Raw genomic sequence first — 20,695 nt, 5'->3', positions numbered from 1 at the left:
GAAAATCTACACTGACTGTTAATTTATTTCAGGAGAAAAAATGTTTAAGGTGTTGCAGAAGACCTGGAATTTACTTGCGGATCTATCTATTTTTCAGTATAAAGCGAATGTTATTGGTAAAGATTTTATTATTCGCAAATAAGTATCGCATTCACATTACAAAGCACTTGTTTGCCGATTTATACATAGCAGTTAGTTAGCAGTGCGGTGCATTCGCATTACAAAACACTCTTTTGCCGAGTTTATTCTTTACAATTAGTTAGCTATGCGATGTCACGTGGACCGTGAGTTTACGACAGTGTGTGGTGGCACCAAAACTCCAAAGAGGACAGAGATGGATCACCCTTCTTGGCAAGTTTCCCCCTTTTAACTGAACTCTTCTGCTCTTTTTTGATATAATGTTATGCTTATGAGCCTAGGTTTCATGACACCTGGCAGCCTCCGACCACCGTGATGGCTTCTGTCAATGTCCACTACATTTATCTGTAGGCCAAGCTTCTAACAGACAATCACAACAAATAAATCATTCATGTTTCCCCAGTCACCCCCCCCCCCCCCCCCCCGAGCAAGACGAAGTTATTCATTCTCTATATTGCATCAGTCTGTCAACATCCACGATCATTTTATTCTCAACACCTGAGGACCTTCTCTTTCATTTTTGGTTAAAGAAATGCTTACAGATATGCTATGATTTTTGCCGTGTCGTCGTTGCGTGGGTGCCTGCCTGCCTGAGACCAGACGAATCACTGACGCCACGAAGTGAAGCCTTACCCTGTGAGTTTACGACCCTGGCTGACTCCTGGCTTCATCTTGGAGGCGAGTGTACTGGTGATGAACAAAGCAGGGCGATGAATGCTGTAGGTTATAACTAGAAAGCCCTGAAAGTTTGTTGGTTCTGAAGCTGTCTGTAGATGAAGGCCGACGGTCTGAATGTCAGTTCTCTGTTACGAAACATTACTCGTCAATACCACACAGAAATTACTAAAACTGAAGCCAAACAACTTACACAATAAATGAGGACCTCAAATTGTCACAAGTTTGATGCAGTGTTCGACGCCACTGTAAGAACGCCAGTCTTTTCGCATGGTTGGGTCTGACGGACAGTTGCTGGTGAGTCTGGGCGGTGTTCAACAGGGTTTGAACTTAATCTACGAGCTGTAATCCAGGTGAGCCATTTCAACACTTAAAATTTTGAAAGGAATGTTTTCGACTGTAAGATTTTAACTTTGCGTGACTGATAGTTCTATTTGGTGCTGAAGTTTAACAGACAGTGAAGCAGATCAGTGACAGAATTTCACATAACACATGGTCGGGGCCTAGATTTAGGTTCAGCTTTCACACAGGCGAACTAACTAGGAAATCTGTCAAATTTTATTGACTATTCCAGCAATCATAACCACATTCACCTAGAATACTAAATTTTTAACCTTGCCGTCGAACCTACATGCATTTAATGATTTTATGTAAGAGCATTATGTTTATTTTTGTGTTTTTACGAACACTTTATAGCATTCAACTCAACTTCCCTACAGTGTTGATTATGTTTCTTATTATTTATTTCCCTCTGAATTTTCATTACTTTATTAACTTATTTAATTATTCATTAATTGTTTCAATATATGCCAAAATTCATGTGTGTGTTATCAGTGCTTGTCTAACGAAACGTATTGCAGACACCGGATGCCGTTATTAGGACATATGAACAGCACTGGACGCACCATCCCTGTGACTGTAGAGCCCTTATTCCTCGTCAGGGTCGTTCACTTACCTGCACCTCAATAAATTTCAGATCCTGTCCGACACCTTTGATGTAACACGTCGTAATCCGTCTTCTCAGCTTGAAGGAAGGAGGAGGGAGGGGGGGGGGGGGAAGGGGTTGAGGGGAGGGAGCCGGCTTGCAACCCGTAGCCTGGGATTGGGCACTCATTTTGTGCAGTTGAACACAATAGTGGGATGTCAAGTGTAGTTTTGCACATATATTGAACAATATCATATATTGCACATACCGGGTGATCAAAAAGTCAGTATAAATTTGAAAACTTAATAATCCACGGAATAATGTAGATAGAGAGGTAAAAATTGACACACATGCTTGGAATGACATGGGGTTTATTAGAACAAAAAAAAAACCATATTGCTAGACGCTTGAAAGATCTCTTGCGCGCGTCGTTTGGTGATGATCGTGTGCTCAGCCGCCACTTTCGTCATGTTTGGCCTCCCAGATCCCCAAACCTGAGTCCGTGCGATTATTGGCTTTGGAGTTACCTGAAGTCGCAAGTGTATCGTGATCGACCGACATCTTTAGGGATGCTGAAAGACAAAATCCGATGCCAATGCCTCACCACAACTCCGGACATGCTTTACAGTGCTGTTCACAACATTATTCCTCGACTACAGCTATTGTTGAGGAATGATGGTGGACATATTGAGCATTTCCTGTAAAGAACATCATCTTTGCTTTGTCTTACTTTATGCTAATTATTGCTATTCTGATCAGATGAAGCGCCATCTGTCGGACATTTTTTGAACGTTTGTAATTTATTTTATTTTCTTGGTTCTAATGAAACCCCATGTCATTCCAAGCATGTGTGTCAATTTGTACCTCTCTATCTACATTATTCCGTGATTTATTCAGTTTTCAAATTTATGCTGACTTTTTGATCACCCCGTATATTGGACAACACGCACGTTTTTCAGTAACTGCCGTGACACTTTTCACTGATTCATAGTATTATCTTTTGATTCGTCAGACACTGGAAGTCTTAGTGGACGTCTGTTGCTGGGTGGGTGTGCTGACTTTGGCGTACTGTGCAGGTGATGCAGAACCTGGGCACGCTGGTGGTGTTCTGCGTGGCGCCGTACGTGCACTTCCGCACTCTGGCCGGCATCCTGCTGGCGTTCCCCCTGCTGCTGGTGGCCACCCTCTCGTGGATGCCGGAGTCCCCCACCTACCTGCTGCTCAGGGGGCGCAACAAGGAGGCCCAGCAGTCGCTCGTCAGGCTGCGCGGCATGAAGAACTTCGAGGTAGAGCGCATTGTGTCTGGCTTCAGTAGCAGTTCTCAATGCTTGTTTACATCCATTCATCCGCCTTTCAACATGTATGACGTAGTCATTTACTTCCGCTTTGTCTGACAGGTGCTAAGGAACGAAAGGAATTGTTGGATTGGAATAATCACAGGCAATGAGGGACGACAGAAACAATACATACGTAATAGGGGTGGAGTGATATATTTAAAACGAAAAATGATACCGTATTTAACCACATGAGAAAGCAGAGTAACAGGCATATATAACGTTCATTCTTGAGATAGATCAGACTCCCAATGTAAATGTTGATATGAGGCTCTCAGTAAGGAGTATGTCCTCCCTGGGTGCACATTTTTCACCTTTTTTTCATACATCGTCCCACTACCCTCTCAAGGGGTTTTTTCTTTCTTGCCCTTTTCGGGGAGGCAGTGTTCCGTTCAGAATCACGTCTTCCAAGAGTTTCCCAGGCACGCTCTATACTGTTTAGGTCAAGGGAACACGCATGCCATTCCATGCGTTCAATATCTTGACTTTCCAGGGTGTCCGGCACTTCAGCGGTCCTGTGTCGGCGGCCATTGTCGTCTATAAACAGAAAATCGAAACCTACCGCCGGCCGATGTGGCCGTGCGGTTCTAGGCGCTTCACTCTGGAACCGCGCGACCGCTACCGTCGCAGGTTCGAATCCTGCCTCGGGCATGGATGTGTGTGATGTCCTTAGGTTAGTTAGGTTTAAGTAGTTCTAAGTTCTAGGGGACTGATGACCACAGATGTTAAGTCCCATAGTGCTCAGAGCCATTTGAACCATTTGAAACCTACCGCACCCCTAAACAGACGGAGGTGATCCAGAATAATCTCGCCGTAATACCGCTGTGCTGTAACAGTACCTCGAACAAAGATAAGCAGCGCTGTTTGGCCATTGTGTATAATGCTTGCTCACACCGTAATGCCTAGGCCATTCCGATGATGTTCATGAACATTCTGTGGTCGGTAACGTGTTCCCGTTGTAGCGATGCAAAGGGCACCAAATTTGTTATAAAAGTCAATAAATTACTCAACGGACAGTATTTTTCAGTACAGGTATTTCGTTCATTCCAAGCAAGTGTCGATTCGTGACGTCATCGTCCAGACACGACAGTAACCTGAATCCGTTTTAGCAAACTAATAATTTTTCTCAGGTGATAAAATTTTATTGGTTATGAAATAAAAGTTCTTAAAGTTTATAGAGAATCGGAAATGTTTAATTAGTAATTACTTGCCATAATTTATTTGTTTGATATAATGGAGTTTTGAACTTTGTATGCATAAAAAAAAGTGTGAATTTATGTGCGGCTTTTAGCCTGAGACGAGTTATCACTTAGAGTGCTAAAAGTGAGCGTGTTCAGTTCGCTGACCTATGTGGTGAATTTTATTTTGTGATCTTGACCCGAATAGAGAGTAAATCCAGCTTCGTTTAAACTTTACGTGAGTACACATCACATTATTACAAAAGAGTCGTTTAGCCCATTAGGGAAAACTGAAACCTGCGCACTCGATTTGAAATACGTTACACGCCAGTGCGTGATCGAGCTGTCCAGTAAATCGAGTACAATAGTTGCAAAATGCGTTTGGACTTAATGCACGAAGTTGGAAATTAATTTTGAGACAAGTGCTGATTTTTACAAAAATAAATGAACCGAAAGTTTATTCAAAATATCGAGGTCCAGTTTTGAGACACGTATCACTTTGTTGATTACGTTGCCTAGCAACACTGTAAAGCAGCTTAGTTAATTCATTAGACCGATTTGCGACGTAGTAAGGCCCATTACACACAGAAAATATTACACGAAATTTGCTGACCGCCTGAGAGTATGAGAGTGCTTTTCTTTCCATTAATGCCAATAAACCAGCAGTTTCAAAAGTTAAATTATTAAGTGTTGTATAATTTCATTGATTCTCCTACACCACTACGGAACTTGTATCGCGTCTCTTCACAAGAGATCTCAAGAAGCGGGGATAAACAAGAAGAAGAAACAGACTAAAGAAGAGGCACCGGTATACCGTCTCTCTTTACACTAACTGGTGGCCCGAATCACTAGACACAGTATAGCGGGATACATCGGAGACCATCATTCTGGACCACTGTTTCTGACCACAACCAACATGCTCCCTACACCAACGAAATCTTTCAGTAGTGGCGTAGTAGGAGACAGACGAATTCAACAGGCTTCCAAGCATACACACCAGCCTGATATAATCACCGCGAAATGTTTCTGGCAGAGATATGTATACGAGTAGCGGTTCTAACATGTGCAGCGATCTGCCTAGGAGTGAGATACACTTGTCTTCACTAGGGCTACGTATCGATCCTCTTGCGGTATGGTAGGCCGTCTGCGACTAGGCTTTCGCGTATCACTAACTCCTTCAGTGGCCTTTTTAAATTGTGATATGATTCTTTTGGACACACCTATTACTTTAGTCACAGGAGTAGCACTTTGATCGGCTTCGAGCTGTCAAACTGCTCGTCCACGATCGTAAACAGTAAAATGATGTCTTGCAAACAAGTCGCCGTACCACACAGAATGTCGCACTATTTGGTTCCACAGCAACCTTCGTCTAACACCCTACTCCAGGAAATGTCGAAGGCATACAAAGCGTTCGTGCACAGGCTTCGCTGCAGTTGTTCTGCCCTCTATAGATCCTTTTACTATCATTGGTCGTGTGTTCCACAGCAATTGCCGGTTGTTCCGTAGCAAATGGCATTTTTTCCTATCGACCACAAATAACATAGACTGCGCACGTCACTATCTCTGCCGTGTTGTGATTTGAAACCAATATCTAAGCCACGTGGCGCGGGGTAGGAAACTGGGTTTCCATCATTACGAGCTATATGGAGTTCACAAATACAGTTTTTCTCATTTAGTTAATCAGGCATTGATTTTAACAATAAAACAACGCGCCTTATTTACATTAAATATGTAGTAGCGCGGTTAACCTATTTCTCCGAAATTCCTAATATTAATGAGACGGTTAGCGTCTTTACATGTGGCCGGGTCAAACGTACTGACAGCTCTGTTTACAAGCAGCAGAACTACACTTCTTCAATGAATACCTGTTCTTGTTGCACTGTCAGTCTTTTGCTCATCGTTTCCACAGGAGAAACAAACAAAATGATGACTACTCAACAATACGTTCGAAATGTTTTGTTATGATTTGTTAAGAAATTAAATCCTTTTATATCCATAATGCCTATTTTTACGCAAAGTAAGCCTATACCGAAACTATATATTACAAAACGTTAATTATAGAGAAAACCCCTGGGGTAGTTGGATATTAACGTTACTTCTTATTAAAATCCTTTCATAAAAGTTTTACTTCCAAAGACTAACGTACATCCTAACTTTAAACTCATGGAAACATCTCTACAAGGTTTGTGAAACAGTAGATTTTTACAACTGAGATTTTCGTCGATTTGCCTCATCTGTAGGCTGCAAAACAATACTTCTCTGAGTATATATTTAGGCCATCTCTTCTGTTTGCAGTACAAAGCATAAAATCTGATCTGAGACAAAATCCTATGAAGGAGAAACACCAAGGATGAGTCGAGATTTACATTAACAAAATACAAGCAAAAATTGTAGACCTTATCTGTCCCGGTGTTAACATTAATCTACTTATCATTGTAGCGCCTCGCTATGGAGTCTCACTTCATGATGTAGCCTTATTTTACTGTACTCAATGCGTACAGCTTTTTTCGGTTGATGAATGTGATTGTCAAGGGGAGAACTGTTGAAAACACGTTTATTCAGGTGAAGGAAAAAATCATTCCTTATGTCCTGCAAAGCTGAGGTATCTAATTTCTTCAAAGGGGTTTCCACATTAAAAATGAGCATCTGTCCAATAATTTTTGGCCCATTTTGCACAGATAAATATGATCACTGCATATAACAGACAAGCCACCTCAGTCTTTTCTGTTCAAGATACCGATAGTAGAAACTTTAGAACACGGTGAAATTTGTTTTGTTCAGCTTCCTAGACAAATATACATCAAAAAACTTTTCCATCGGCCTGGTTCCCAGAACTCCTGAAGATAGACGTTGACTGAATATTGTACCGCAGGCACAGTCCCTTTAACTGTTCAGAGATGTCAGTAACCCGCCCAAAGATGTAAACAACCATTCACGAGCAGCTCCTATTAGACGGAGGGGGTCCCGCAACTGATCGATTCGTCATTCCACCAGGAAGGAGGTACACAGTTGTCTGTAGTTCAACCATGCCTAGACGGTCAATACCGCGGTTCGATCGCATTGTTACTTTCTTCCAGGTAGGACTCTCAACAAGGGAAGTGTCCAGGCGTCTCGAAGTGAACCAAAGCAATGTTGTTCTGATATGGATGGGAGAGAGAGAGAGACAGGAACTATCGGTGACATGCCTCGCTCAAGCCCCAAAGGGCTACTACAGCAGTGGATGACCGATATCTACGGATTATGGCTCGGAGGAACCCTGACAGCAATGCCACCATGTTGAATAATTCTTTTCATGCAGCCACAGGACGTCGTGTTAGACTCAAACTGTGCGCAATACGCTGCATGATGCGCAACTTCACTCCCGACGACGTCCATAGCGAGGTCCATCTTGCAACCACGACACCGTGCAGCGCGGTAGAGATTGGCCCAACAACATGCCGAATGGACCGCTCAGAAGTGGCATCACGTTCTCATCACCGATCGGTGTCGCATATGCCTGAAACCAGACAATCGTCGGAGACGTTTTGGAGGCAACCCAGTTAGGTTGAACGCCTTAGACACACTGTCCATCGAATGCAGCAACGTGGAGGTTCCCTGCTTTTTTGGGATGGCGTACGCCGCCGGTGGTCATGGAAGGCGCCGTAACGGCTGTACGATACGTGAATGCCATCCTCCGAGCGATAATGCAACCATATCGGCAGCATGTTGGTGAGGCACTCGTCTTTATGGACGATAATTCGCGTCCCCAACGTGCATCTCTTGAGAATGATTTCCTTCAGAACGACATCGTTCGACTAGAGCGGCCAGTATGTTCTCCAGACATGAACCCTATCAAACATGCCTTACATGGATTGAAAAGGGTTATTTATGAGCGACGTGATCTACCATCTACTCTGAGGTATCTAGGCCGAATCGCCGTTGTGGAGTGGGACAATCTGGACCAACAATGCCTTGATGAACTTGTGGATAATATGCCACGACGAATACAGGCATGCATCAATGCAAGAGGACGTGCTACTGCGTGTTAGAGGTAACGGTGCGTGCAGCAATCTCGATCACCGCCTCTGAAGGTGTCGCTGTATGGTGGTTCAACATGCAATGTGTAGTTTTCATGAGCAATAAAAAGGGCGGAAATGATGTTAACGTAGATCTCAGTTCCAGTTTTCTGTACAGGTTCCGGAACTCTCGGAACCGAGGTGATGCAAAACTTTTTGTTGTGTGTGTAAGGTGTGAAAATTGGATGAGGTATGTCATCATAATCGTTATTACAATGGCAGAGCAATTAGCAGTACTAGATTTACCAATTTGAATGAATGTCAAAAATCTCTTGGAGGCAGCTTCAGACTGCTGGACTGATATTCTGTTGATTCCGACTTACCAGAGCACTGAAATCATTTCCAGCATGTCTTGATTGAGTTTATATGGCATCAGGAAAGTACTTCGTGGTGCAAAGCTGCTTATGACAGCGTCATACACAACAGAAGATGAATATAGACTGTTCTTATAGCAATAAAACCAATCCTTCTTGAGTGAGAAGTAAAGTTCCCTTAATGTAAACTGGCAATCTTTGGATTGCTTTACATACTGGCATCAGTGGCAAAAATCATAAAATTTTAACTCCTTTTTGCGTAAAAGCCGGACATTATGGATATGCATGGATTTCATTTCTTATAAAAGCATAACCAAACATTTCACGTGTTTTGTTCAAGTAAAGTTATAAAAATAACGCTGCCTTCCAAACTGATGTTTTCTCTTCTCCTACGGAAGCAGTTGCGTAAAAGAATCACAGTGTAAGAAAAAGTGTTCACAGAACTGTAATTCTGTTGCTTGTAAACATAACTGTCAGTACGTTTCATACGTTTCAAATGGCTCTGAGCCCTATGGGACTTAACATCTGTGGTCATCAGTCCCCTAGAACTTAGAACTACTTAAATCTAACTAACCTAAGGACATCACACTCATCCATGCCCGAGGCAGGATTCGAACCTGCGACCGTAGCGGTCACGCGGTTCCAGACTGAAGCGCCTAGAACCGCACGGCCACACCGGCGGACCATACGTTTCACTTGGCCACATGTAAGGATGATAACCACTGCATTAATATTAGTAACTTCGGATGAAATTAGGTTAAATGCAGTTATACATGAAAATATAAATAAGGCACGTTGTTTTATCCTTATTCCAGTCATAAATGAGAAACTGTAATAATCAACTCCACTCCACGTAACTAGTAATGATGAAAACTCGGCTCCGTACCCCAGGTCACTTGACTTAAAAGTTGGTTTCAGTGTAAAGACGTCACGCATAGTCTATATTATCTATAGTCTATGTTCGTTCCATAACAAGAGCCAGTATTTCTTTTAGCAATTGACAAGTAGCACAGCATCCAGCGCCCACAATAACTGTTATCAATACTCTTTACTGTATTTTCAAAAAATGGTTCAAATGGCTCCGAGCACTGTGGGACTCAACATCTTAGGTCATAAGTCCCCTAGAACTTAGAACTACTTAAACCTAACTAACCTAAGGACATCACACACACCCATGCCCGAGGCAGGATTCGAACCTGCGACCGTAGCAGTCCCGCGGTTCGGGACTGCAGCGCCAGAACCGCACGGCCACCGCGGCCGGCTGTATTTTCAAGGTTATGATGGAACACATTGCAAAAATTTCTAAGTCATTCACAACAGTCTTGTTGCACATTGAGATATTTATTTGCAGAATCTCTAATTGTCTACCTTCCTCAAAAGAAATACAGTAAAATATTAGTAAGGAACTATTATACACCTCCAAAGACGAGTTCGCTAGCGCACGCCTCTGCGGTAGCCCGCCGCTCTGAATTCTGCAAATGAAAGAAATCTGAAACCAGTTGTACTTGGGAAGAGACGTACTGACGTTATGTTCCTGCACTGGTGCCCTGGATTAAATTCCATACTTCTCTGCAGCATCTCATCAAGTGAGGGCGTGTGACACCGTCTTTAACTTCACCGCCCGTTAATTGGGATTTAATTATTTTACTTGCAATTAATATTGGAGACAATTACGGTTATGAATTACTTTTGTGTTAAAATGAAAAGCATTGGTGACAACGTTAAAAGAAACTGGGGCCACTTTCATTAAATGACTAACGTAATTCTGAACTTCTACGAGAGTTAATGCAATTTCTTCTGAAAGTAGCAACGGCCCACAGTTTTGGCTTTGAGAGCAAATCTCTTGTTAAAATTCGTTACTGACCCTGAATTTAAATATGTTTCCTTATGGAAATAAGTATTAAACTGATTATTGGGCTTCCTAATATTAAAATTATTGCAGATTCTATAGTATTTCACAAACAAAAGACTATGGCGCGTCAAATGGCGCACGCAGACTATAATAACCAAATGAAATGCTACCGTATTTACGAAAACACACAAAATTATGAATCTGTAAAGGAAGGACAGGTTTGCAAATGAAATATGGTTAAACTATAACAGTATATCTTAAAGAAATAAAAGTCAACTTTCGCGATTCCACACGGCAAACATTCTATGCTTAATATTTAAAACAAAAGTATTTCCAACTACGATTCTTCAACCTGGTACCTATTGCACCTATAACTCTACAGTTCTGGACTGGTAAAAAAAAAAAAGGTTCAAAAATGGCTCTGAGCACTATGGGACTTAACATCTATAGTCATCAGTCCCCTAGGACTTAGAACTACTTAAACCTAACTAACCTAAGGACATCACACAACACCGTCATCTCAAGGCAGAGAAAAATCCCTGACCCCGCCGGGAATCGAACTCGGGAACCGGGCGCGGGAACCGAGAACGCTACCGCACGACCACGAGCTGCGGACTCTGGACTGGTAATGTGGGAGGCGTTCCCATCTCACATATTTGTTTAAACGAATTATAAGAAATAACGTTCGCCGATGCACCGGTGTCAGTTGTTACTACTGTAGGTACTTTACCTACCTCATCTTCAAATGCAGCCTGCACAACTGTATTGTATTCCTCTATGCAGGAATTTTCCTCAGAGAACAATTCATCACGTATAACGGATCAGACTGATCTGTTTTTGCGTATGACCCCCCTACACCATTCCTGGCCACTATTCGAGGGCTCTAAGTGATTGAAATCAGTTTCTTGGCAGGCTGTTTGAAGGTTGATTACTTTCCATCACTTCAGTTAACCTCACGGTATGGTGTTGTATCTGCCAGTCCGCTGTATTATTACTCTTATTCTGCTTGTGATTACTTTGCCTTTGGTTGTTATTTTGAATCGAAGGCTGTTGCTCACTGCTTCGTGGTGAAGTATTTGACTGCAAGTTCGCTTGTTAGTTTTTTGGCCATGTTTGTGGCATTATGTTGTTGGCCTCATTATTCCTGCGGTTGTCATTCGGATAACCGGGATTACACCGATTATCATACTTTTTTTTTCCCGACGTCCTGTCCGTTGTTACCTTCCTGTGCATGGTTATTTCTATAACCTCGCTCGGGTGCATTTTGGTTATTTCCATTCCTATTATCGTTACTGTTACTGTTTTCTTTTCGGTTCTTTTTCTCGTTACCACATTATGGTATGCATTGCCTTTACTATTAGTATTCCTGTCGTCTTGAGTCAGCGTCTTCGTGTCCTCTTATAACAAGTCTATCGAGTCAACAACAGACATGAACTGCTCAATGTCATTTTCAGAAGCATGCGATAGCATTTCTCTTAAATTTAAAGGTAATTTTGCCTTGAAAATTCGCATAGCATCTTTTACTGACATGGTATCATCCCAGTACCGAGCCGGCCGCGATGGCCGAGCGGTTCTAGGCGCTTCAGTCCGGAACCGCGCGACTGCTACGGTCGCAGGTTCGAATCCTGCCTCGGGCATGGATGTGTGTGATGTCCTTAGGTTAGTTAGGTTTAAGTAGTTCTAAGTTCTAGGGGACTGATGACCTCAGATGTTAAGTCTCATACTGCTCAGAGCCATTTTGAACCATCCCAGTACCTCGTCTTATTGGTATATTTCTCAAAATACTTGTTTATTGTTGTAAACCTCTTAATCTCTGTTGCTGGCCTGGAAACGTATTTCTCTGTAATTTCTAATGCGCACAGTGCACCTTCGCCTTGTACATGTGAGACAGCAAATTGTATTCTTTGGGTGTCTGTCCAGGATCTGGGCACTATGCTTCTCAAACTATGAAAACAACGTGGTGTTGACCCCCTTTCTTGTCTGGGATGTACGTCTGAAATTGATGATGCTTGAGCAAACTATTTGGGAACAAGGTGTTCCTCAAAGCATTTTCCGCCCCCGTGTCACACGAGGAATATCACTCATTCGTGTAAGTGTTATACGGTGTTTCTCTGTCAGCACACCCGACTGTGGAGACGGTAAGTGCACGAGAGGATTGTTTCTTGCCGCTGCTGCTGGGCTTCCGCCTGCATTATTGCCCGCAACTGACAACTCACGGTGCAATTTGCCTACGTGTTCTTCCATGTCGTGCTTCCATTTAGGAAGATCACGTTTTAGCATCGTTTTAATTTGTTCTAATTCTGTTTTTACGTCTATATTCTCCTTGTCGTGCTGAGATAGCGCTTCAGCACTAGAATTTTGAATTACAATCTGTAATTCAGTCCTAAGCGCTTAGTTAACCTGTGAATCATTTTGATGCAGCCCGTTAACGAAGTCGATATTAATTGTCACTTCGTGCTCTTAAACACTCGCTAACCTGCTTCCCTTTGTCATGCAAGTAGGTAACGAACTCTTCATTCCGCTGGTCACTTTGAAGTGCATTCTGTTATACTGTATTTTGCAGTTCAGATTGCGTTTCTTTTAGTTCGCTCACTGCCTTAGCGACTCTGATATGTTTTTACATGCAAGTTGTAACTCGTCAGAATCATTAGCAACAATTTCTATCTAAGAATTTTTCTTATTGCGGCACACTGCTCTTCGGCTAACCGCCGCCGAAAATCTGCTCTTAAATTTTCCTCTAAACGTTCGAAATTAACATTCATCTGGTGTTGAATTTTGCCGCTTATTTGTTCCTCCTGCTGATCTGCAAATTGCTTAAAATTTCCGTTCATTTTATTCTGAATACCGGTACTAATTTGTACGGTCTGCTCTCGCACAAGGTGTATGTAATTTTCATTCATCTGCGCAGTTTGTTTTTTCGCTAGTTGTTCGAAATTTTGCTGTTTAAGAAATGCTAGCCCCTTATACAATTCGGTAAAAGGACCAGATTCAGGAGTTGGTAACTCAGTGCTGGCTTCTAATTCTGCCAGCATATGAGCATTGTTTGCGACAGAGCTTGAAGCTTCTGATTCAACGTCCGGAATTTGCCGATGGTCTGCATTTAATTTCGAATCGTGTTCATTCTCCTCGTCCTCAACTGTCGGATTCATTCCAATTTCTTCATTATCCATGAGTTATACAGACCAAAATCGTAAACACCAAAAATACATTTTCCAACAGACACGTAAGCTACATGCGAAAATCACTTTCAGATATAATAATTACCAACAAAACTAAATAATCTAACCATGCGTAGCCATTACGCTAATCCACCAATAAATTCCGCCAGCCGGCCGGGGTCGCCTAGCGGTTCTAGGGGCTCCAGTCTGGAACCGCGCGACCGCTACGGTCACAGGTTCGAGTCCTGCCTCGGGCATGGATGTGTCTGATATCCTTAGGTCAGTTAGGTTTAAATAGTTCTACGTTCTAGGGGAATGATGACCTCAGAAGTTAAGTCCCATAGAGCGTTAGTTATGTGTTTCATACATGAAACAGAAATACACATAATTACAAACAGGAAATTGTAACAATTATATACACAATAAAATATCATTTATTATTTATTCCATGGCAGTCCTCGCCTGAGGTCGCCAATTTAACACCACGACCCGTTAATTTGGATTTAATTATTTTCCTTGCAATTAATATGGAAGGCAATTTCGGGTTCTGAATTATTTTTCTATTAAAATGAAAATCATTGGCGGCAACGTCAAAAGAAACTGGGGCCTCTTTCATTAAACGACTAACTTAATTCTGAACTTTTACGAAAGTCAATGCAGTTTCTTCTGAAAGTAGCAGCGGCCCACAGTTTTGACTTTGAGAGCATATCTTTTGGTAAAATTTGTTACTGAAGGTGAATTTCAATATGTTTCCTTACGGAAATAGTATTAAACTGAATATCGCACTTCGCAATGTTAAAATGATTGCAGGTTCTATCGCATTTCACAAACAAAAGGCCACGGCGCATGAAATGGCGCACGCAAAGTATGATAACCAAAAGAAATGTTACCGTCTTTAAGAAAACACACAAAATTATGAATTTGTAAAGGAAGGACGGGTTTTTAAATGAAATATGCTTAAACTATAAGAGTATATTTCAAAGAAATAGAAGTCAACTTTCACGATTCCACACGGCAAACATTTTATGCCTAATATTTGAAACAAAAGATCCTCTTCATGAAACGCGTGATATTTGAATGCACGCGTTTGATATTCTGATTTCTAATAACAGTTCCAGTTGAAAATAATTAAGTAACAGTCCAAAAAAGATCTCCTGTGACCATTTCATTGAACTGTTTATTCTTACCTTACAGTTACCATTTTTTATCGCGTTATTGTTTTTATTATTACTTTTCTTGGTTCACTCGCTTGATGTTTCTCAATTGCAGACGTTAGTCGCAGAATTAATTGCGTAACACGAATCAAACTAACCGGGAGAGACAAGCACAATGGCGAAAATAAAAAGCAAAATAGAACAGCAAAAAAGGAAAAGAGAGCGGTACCCTTGTTTCACTGATATTTATAATTATTACACATTATGATCTTCGTACGATTATCGATATATTATCCAGAGGTGTCTAGCATAGTCACATTACTTTGAGTAAATTTCGTGTAAAAGTTGGGGACGTTATACATCGAGAGTGGTCTGTCCATTGGATGCGTGTGTTAATCTTGCCGAATCACTGATAGTAATTCCGAATATGCCCTGTTTTGCAAAATATGCGCTCTCACACAAAAAATTCGGACCCAAGAATCAGTATTAATACTGCGACATGAGAGCAAGATTTTACAGGAAACTGCCTAGGCAGCGAACACTTACTTTATAAGCGGAACTGTTTACAGTGGGCATAGCGAAAGAAAAATCGACGCGGGCAGTTGTACCAAACAAGTCAAAATTCATACTCGCGTTTAAACAACGTGTCACACTACTACTTGCAAAGCAATGGTAATGTACTCCCAGTTTGTTGTAATGTTACACAAAACGTAAAACATCGAATACTCACACTTTCTGTGGAACAAAGCACTGCGTCTATGCTGCCTGCGTCGACACCAAAACCAAAAGAAAGATCAAAGGCAATGGAATAAGAATACAAACTTTGGGTTGGCACAGGAAGTCAGGGAAATCAGCAAAATTTCAGGGATATTTGGAAAAAGACTGTAAAACTCTTTTTTTGTCTTTGTAGATGAAATGGTTTGTTTACTGACCTATTCCCTCATCCCTACTGCTTCTCCCCTTCCTACCACGCCCCTCAGCTTGCAGTCAGTGGTGTCTCAACGTCTTGCGACTAGCCTAGCAGCTGCCTACGGGAGGCAAGGAGACATGAGGAGTGGTTGGTCTGGATCTGATTCTCAGAGACTGTAGATGCAGCGGCCGGAGGCGGCGATCATGTGTGCATGAGTTGTATTTGAGTGATTGTGTGTGTGCCCTCCCGTTTTCTGACAAAAGCTGTGGCTGAAAATTTAGTTGAGTGTGATTCTTTTCTACATGCCTGTCTGCGGCTCAGTGCCGGCCGAAGTGGCCGTGCGGTTAAAGGCGCTGCAGTCTGGAACCGCAAGACCGCTACGGTCGCAGGTTCGAATCCTGCCTCGGGCATGGATGTTTGTGATGTGCTTAGGTTAGTTAGGTTTAACTAGTTCTAAGTTCTAGGGGACTAATGACCTCAGCAGTTGAGTCCCATAGTGCTCAGAGCCATTTGAACCATTTTTTGCGGCTCAGTAATCATCTTTATAGTGAGTTGCTCCCTATCCTCATTATTATTGATTCTCAGAGTATTTGAACACGTAATCTGTTCTATAGATTGATCACCATGGTCTGATTTCATTAACATGTTGTGGCTCGTGAATAGCTGGCCACACGACTATATTTCCACGATGGGCCAAACCTGGAGGGATTGGGTCTGCCAATCTGAAGACATTTGGTTCCCGCTAATGTGCAGGCCCTGCCCGTTGGATCTAGTCTCACCGATCTGCTCGCAGGCCGGGTCTGTTTGTGTCTGGCGTAGTGCAGCGGAATTTCATGGTTTATCCACGGACCCAGGACAACGGCGCTCCTCAGCAGGCCAGAGGCGATGGCCGATGGATTTCAGGAATTGCGACTGTCTCACCGCAAGCACGCTGTACATTGTGGCGTTTTACAAACATTTGATTTGTTCTAGCACATTTTGACACTTCAGAAAAAGTTTGTGTTACAAAGTATGGACGATAAGAAGAACAAAATTGTCAGTCGCTTTGCGGTTTGTATGCTATGTACTCATATATTTCTCGGAAGAAAAATCACATAACACCTGTAAAAAAAATAGATATAACACAACGGGTAATAACCGACAATAACGAACATAGTAGAACCAACAATTTTTTGGCAGTACCCTACAGTGTTGGTTTACACACTTCTTCCCCGCGTTATACACTTCTTTCAAGAGGCCTACTTTTTTCTGAGGTTATTTCTGAAACCAGTCAAGGTCTTTTAAATCTTCCTTGCGACTCCAAGGAAATGCGTATTTTTCCTACCAAATGTGTTTCGTTTTATTGAAATAGAATACATCAGTCGTCTTAATGAAACACACATACCATTTAGCTTGTGTGGTGTGTGGTGTAAATGGCTCTAAGCACTATTGGACTTAACATCTGAGGTCATCAGTCTCCTAGACTTAGAACTACTTAAATCTAACTAACCTAAGGATATCACACACATCCATGCCCGAGGCAGGATTCAAACCTGCGACCGTAGTAATCGCGCGATTCCAGACTGAAGCGCCTAGAACCGCTAGGCCACAGCGGCCGGCAGCGTGGTCCAGAATAGTGCAATAAACAAGTAGCATGTGTGATGAACAGATATCTATAAGTCAGACGACCAAATGGTAGTATGTAGACCTTTCCTAGTGTTTTTTGTTATTTGTTTCTTTTATGTTGATATTCTAAGTAGATGTTTTTCCTGTCTCAAATAGCATAATGCTTAGTTGTTACTAAAATATTTGAAATTATGCTAAAATATTATGTGCTATATTCATGTTAACTCATATGCAGCATTCGGTCTGTTCTTTTATTTACATAAGACTAAAGGAAAACAGCAAATAAAATAAAAAATTTAAAAAGTGTATAATACAGTCCGTGTCGTCTACACATTATGATATATGGTGAGTCTTTATGGGGCTTGCCTTGCACGTGTAGTCTTCTCGGTGTATGGCTGTCTTGCATCTTCTGGTGGACACAGCAAGGTTACTTTTCTCCATCTGTAAACGCACACTCCGCCTCCAAAGCTGGGTGGTGGTGGTTAGTGTTTAACGTCCCGTCGACAACGAGGTCATTAGAGACGGAGCGCAAGCTCGGGTTAGGGAAGGATTGGGAAGGAAATCGGCCGTGCCCTTTCAAAGGATCCATCCCGGCATTTGCCTGAAACGATTTAGGGAAATCACGGAAAACCTAAATCAGGATGGCCGGAGACGGGATTGAACCGTCGTCCTCCCGAATGCGAGTCCAGTGTGCTAACCACTGCGCCACCTCGCTCGGTCCAAAGCTGGGTGGTCAGCTTAGATGGGTGTCATGTGGAGGACTCGGGTTCGACACCCGGTACTGCCAAGGAGTTTTCCTTAGTTAGGGAACTGGTATAGGGTGCACTCAGCCTCATAACAACTGAGTTGCTTGTTGACCCAGCAGTATCGGCTGCACGGCCTGCAAAGTCTGTAAAACGCCCGAGAGAGTGGTGTCCTGACCCCACGCCCTTCTACATCACATCTGCATGACGCTGCAAGGCGGAGGGTGATACGGCGGCCGGTAGACAACCCTTGTGTCTCTTCGGCTAGACGAGGAGCTCGTTGTAAACACAACCTTGATAGTCAACCGCACCCAACAGATACACATACAGCCCTCATGCCCCGTGAGGAAAGAAATCATTGTGTACGGGGGTGACGCACACACAGTGCCTACGGTTACTACAAGCCACACCACAAGTTGGGAAACGGGGCCAAATTTCTAGTAGTTTACTGTCGAGTTGAGATTTTCACACACAAATGTTTTATTCATATCTTACAGAAACTAGCAGTACGGCAATAAACAGCGTTTTAAACACGCCGCTAACGGCAATCGAGTAATTTATAGCAATGCAACAGTTTAAAAAATTAAAGAACGTTAGTAAACAGGCTACTAAAGTAAATACAGAACTTTGTTAATGAAGTACGGTGAGATAGCGAAGCTACCAACACCGCCATTAAAAAAAATCAAAGGTCTCAGCAAACACACGATTAATGGCAATAAAGGAATGGAGGAATTTAAAAAGTTTTGAAACAAAAGTGTCCTGGAATATCATTAGAACGTAACAGATATGACGGACCCGTGTAAGGCGGCCACAAATCACCCAGGGAAACTCAGGCTAGGCAGAATACTCACCAATTTAAATACGCCCATAAACACAATTGCCACTCTCAGGCTGGTCACTGCACCGACTTTTAGCCAGCGAAAACTTGTAATAAGATAGCTTAACTTGCTGACAGAATTAGATCTAACCTCGAGCAAGAAAACATTACACCCCACAGTCCTGAATGAGCGACCACATGATCAACCAATAAGAAGCATGAATTTACTCATAACACACGACAGAATATCGAAACAACTAAACTGCCAAAACTACACCTCTCACCGGGCAGTAACGAGAGGAGGAGAAGGAGGAGGAGGAGGAAAGATCACTGTCTTCAATTACACCGGTGCCGGGGACAGGAAACCCGATCACCGGAGGCCACAAGGCAGAAGAGACACTGGTTACGCAAACTTATTACTTGATGATTAAACCTTCCACTAACTTAACTTGCAATTATGCTCGAACAGGCAGTACACGACCTCCGATGGCAAGGATCCACACATCCGACCGCGCACGCATCGCCAGTGTACCCAACACGCCACGGTCACGCGACAACACGCTCTGTCACCGGAGTTCACGTCTTCTCTGCAACGTTGACGGGTAGTGACCGCTCCTTCATGTTAGGTGGCTTCTTTTTAAACTCCAGTGTTGAAACGGAGGACTTAAAGAAGCTTGTTAACGTCCAGCCAAGTTGAAATGAACAGCAACTACTCGTGGGGCGATTCTGTATACAACCAACCCGCGGGGAGCTCTTCCGTCAACTCCACCCGCTCGTTACACACAACCGACATACATCACGTGGCGACTCAGTACAACCGGCCATGCCTGGTCCGCGCTGGCGAGCCACACTGCCCTCCAGTGTCCACCAGACTCTCTGAGCGCACAACGCCCCTACTTCCGCGCCACCACACAAGGTTACAACCGGTCAAAGACCTCACTTCCTCCATAGCAGTTTCCTACAAGCAAACGCAGATGTCTATAGCAGAGGGAAAAGACAACCAAGCAGCCACTTAATGACAGACAACATAACAAACAAACACGTCAGGGGAAGAAAATGAAAACCAATGCAATCTAAATACAAGGTGTAGCACGACTCGATACAGGGCTCAGGGGGAGAAAACATTTTCCGTTTAGGTGGCTGAACCTACCCCTCAGTGCCTCCTCGGAAGCACTGACATATGACAGTTGATTCCTTTGTGCAGGATGTGGAGGAGGAGTTCGCGGCGATGCGCCGCGCGGTGGAGGAGCGCAACAGCGACCCGCTGGCGCGCGGCGGCTACGCGGCGACGATGCGCGAGCTGGTGTGCGACCCGGTGAACCGGCGCACGCTGCTGCTGGCGTCGGCGCTGCAGGCGCTGCTGCTGTGGTGCGGCTTCCTCGTCATGATGACGTACGCCACCTTCTTCTTCAAGCTGTCCGGCAGCTCGCTCGATCCCGACCTCTCGTCCATCTCGCTCGCCGTCATCCAGCTCATCATGAGCGTCGTCGCTTCCGTCGCCGTGGAGCGCTTCCGCACGCGCAAGATACCGCTCATGGTGTGCTTCTCGGGAGCCTGCCTGGCGCTCATTTCAGAAGGCTTCTACTTCTACATGAAGGACGCTCTCCACGCCGACGTGTCGTCCATCGGCTGGCTTCCACTCTCGGCCCATATCGCTTTCTTGGTAAGCGCGCTGGCCTGAGTTTCAGCTTTAATGTTATGTTGTCATTAGCGACTGACTTACCTCAGTTACAGTGATCAGTTTCACCTAGGTAGCATTTCACCAGTAGTCCATTCCTCAAGGAATTCGTTACACTATTTCTTACATGTACTACTCCAACAAATCGCTTACAAATGT

The 20,695-nt window shown here is 43.3% G+C and overlaps 1 protein-coding gene across 1 annotated transcript in view; it reads left to right on the top strand.

Moving 5' to 3' along the window:
- Positions 1-20,695, top strand: part of LOC126188015 (facilitated trehalose transporter Tret1-like) — a 96,719-nt gene that overhangs the window by 57,927 nt on the left and 18,097 nt on the right. Inside the window, exons 3-4 of the mRNA XM_049929432.1 lie at positions 2,815-3,024; positions 20,063-20,521. Coding sequence (XP_049785389.1) covers positions 2,815-3,024; positions 20,063-20,521 — 669 coding nt within the window. The remainder of the gene's footprint in view (positions 1-2,814; positions 3,025-20,062; positions 20,522-20,695) is intronic.

This window comes from Schistocerca cancellata, chromosome 5 (assembly GCF_023864275.1).
Source record: "Schistocerca cancellata isolate TAMUIC-IGC-003103 chromosome 5, iqSchCanc2.1, whole genome shotgun sequence".
Lineage (NCBI taxonomy): Eukaryota > Metazoa > Arthropoda > Insecta > Orthoptera > Acrididae > Schistocerca > Schistocerca cancellata.
Note: the sequence above shows the minus strand (reverse complement) of the source record. Positions and strands in the feature narration are given on the sequence as shown.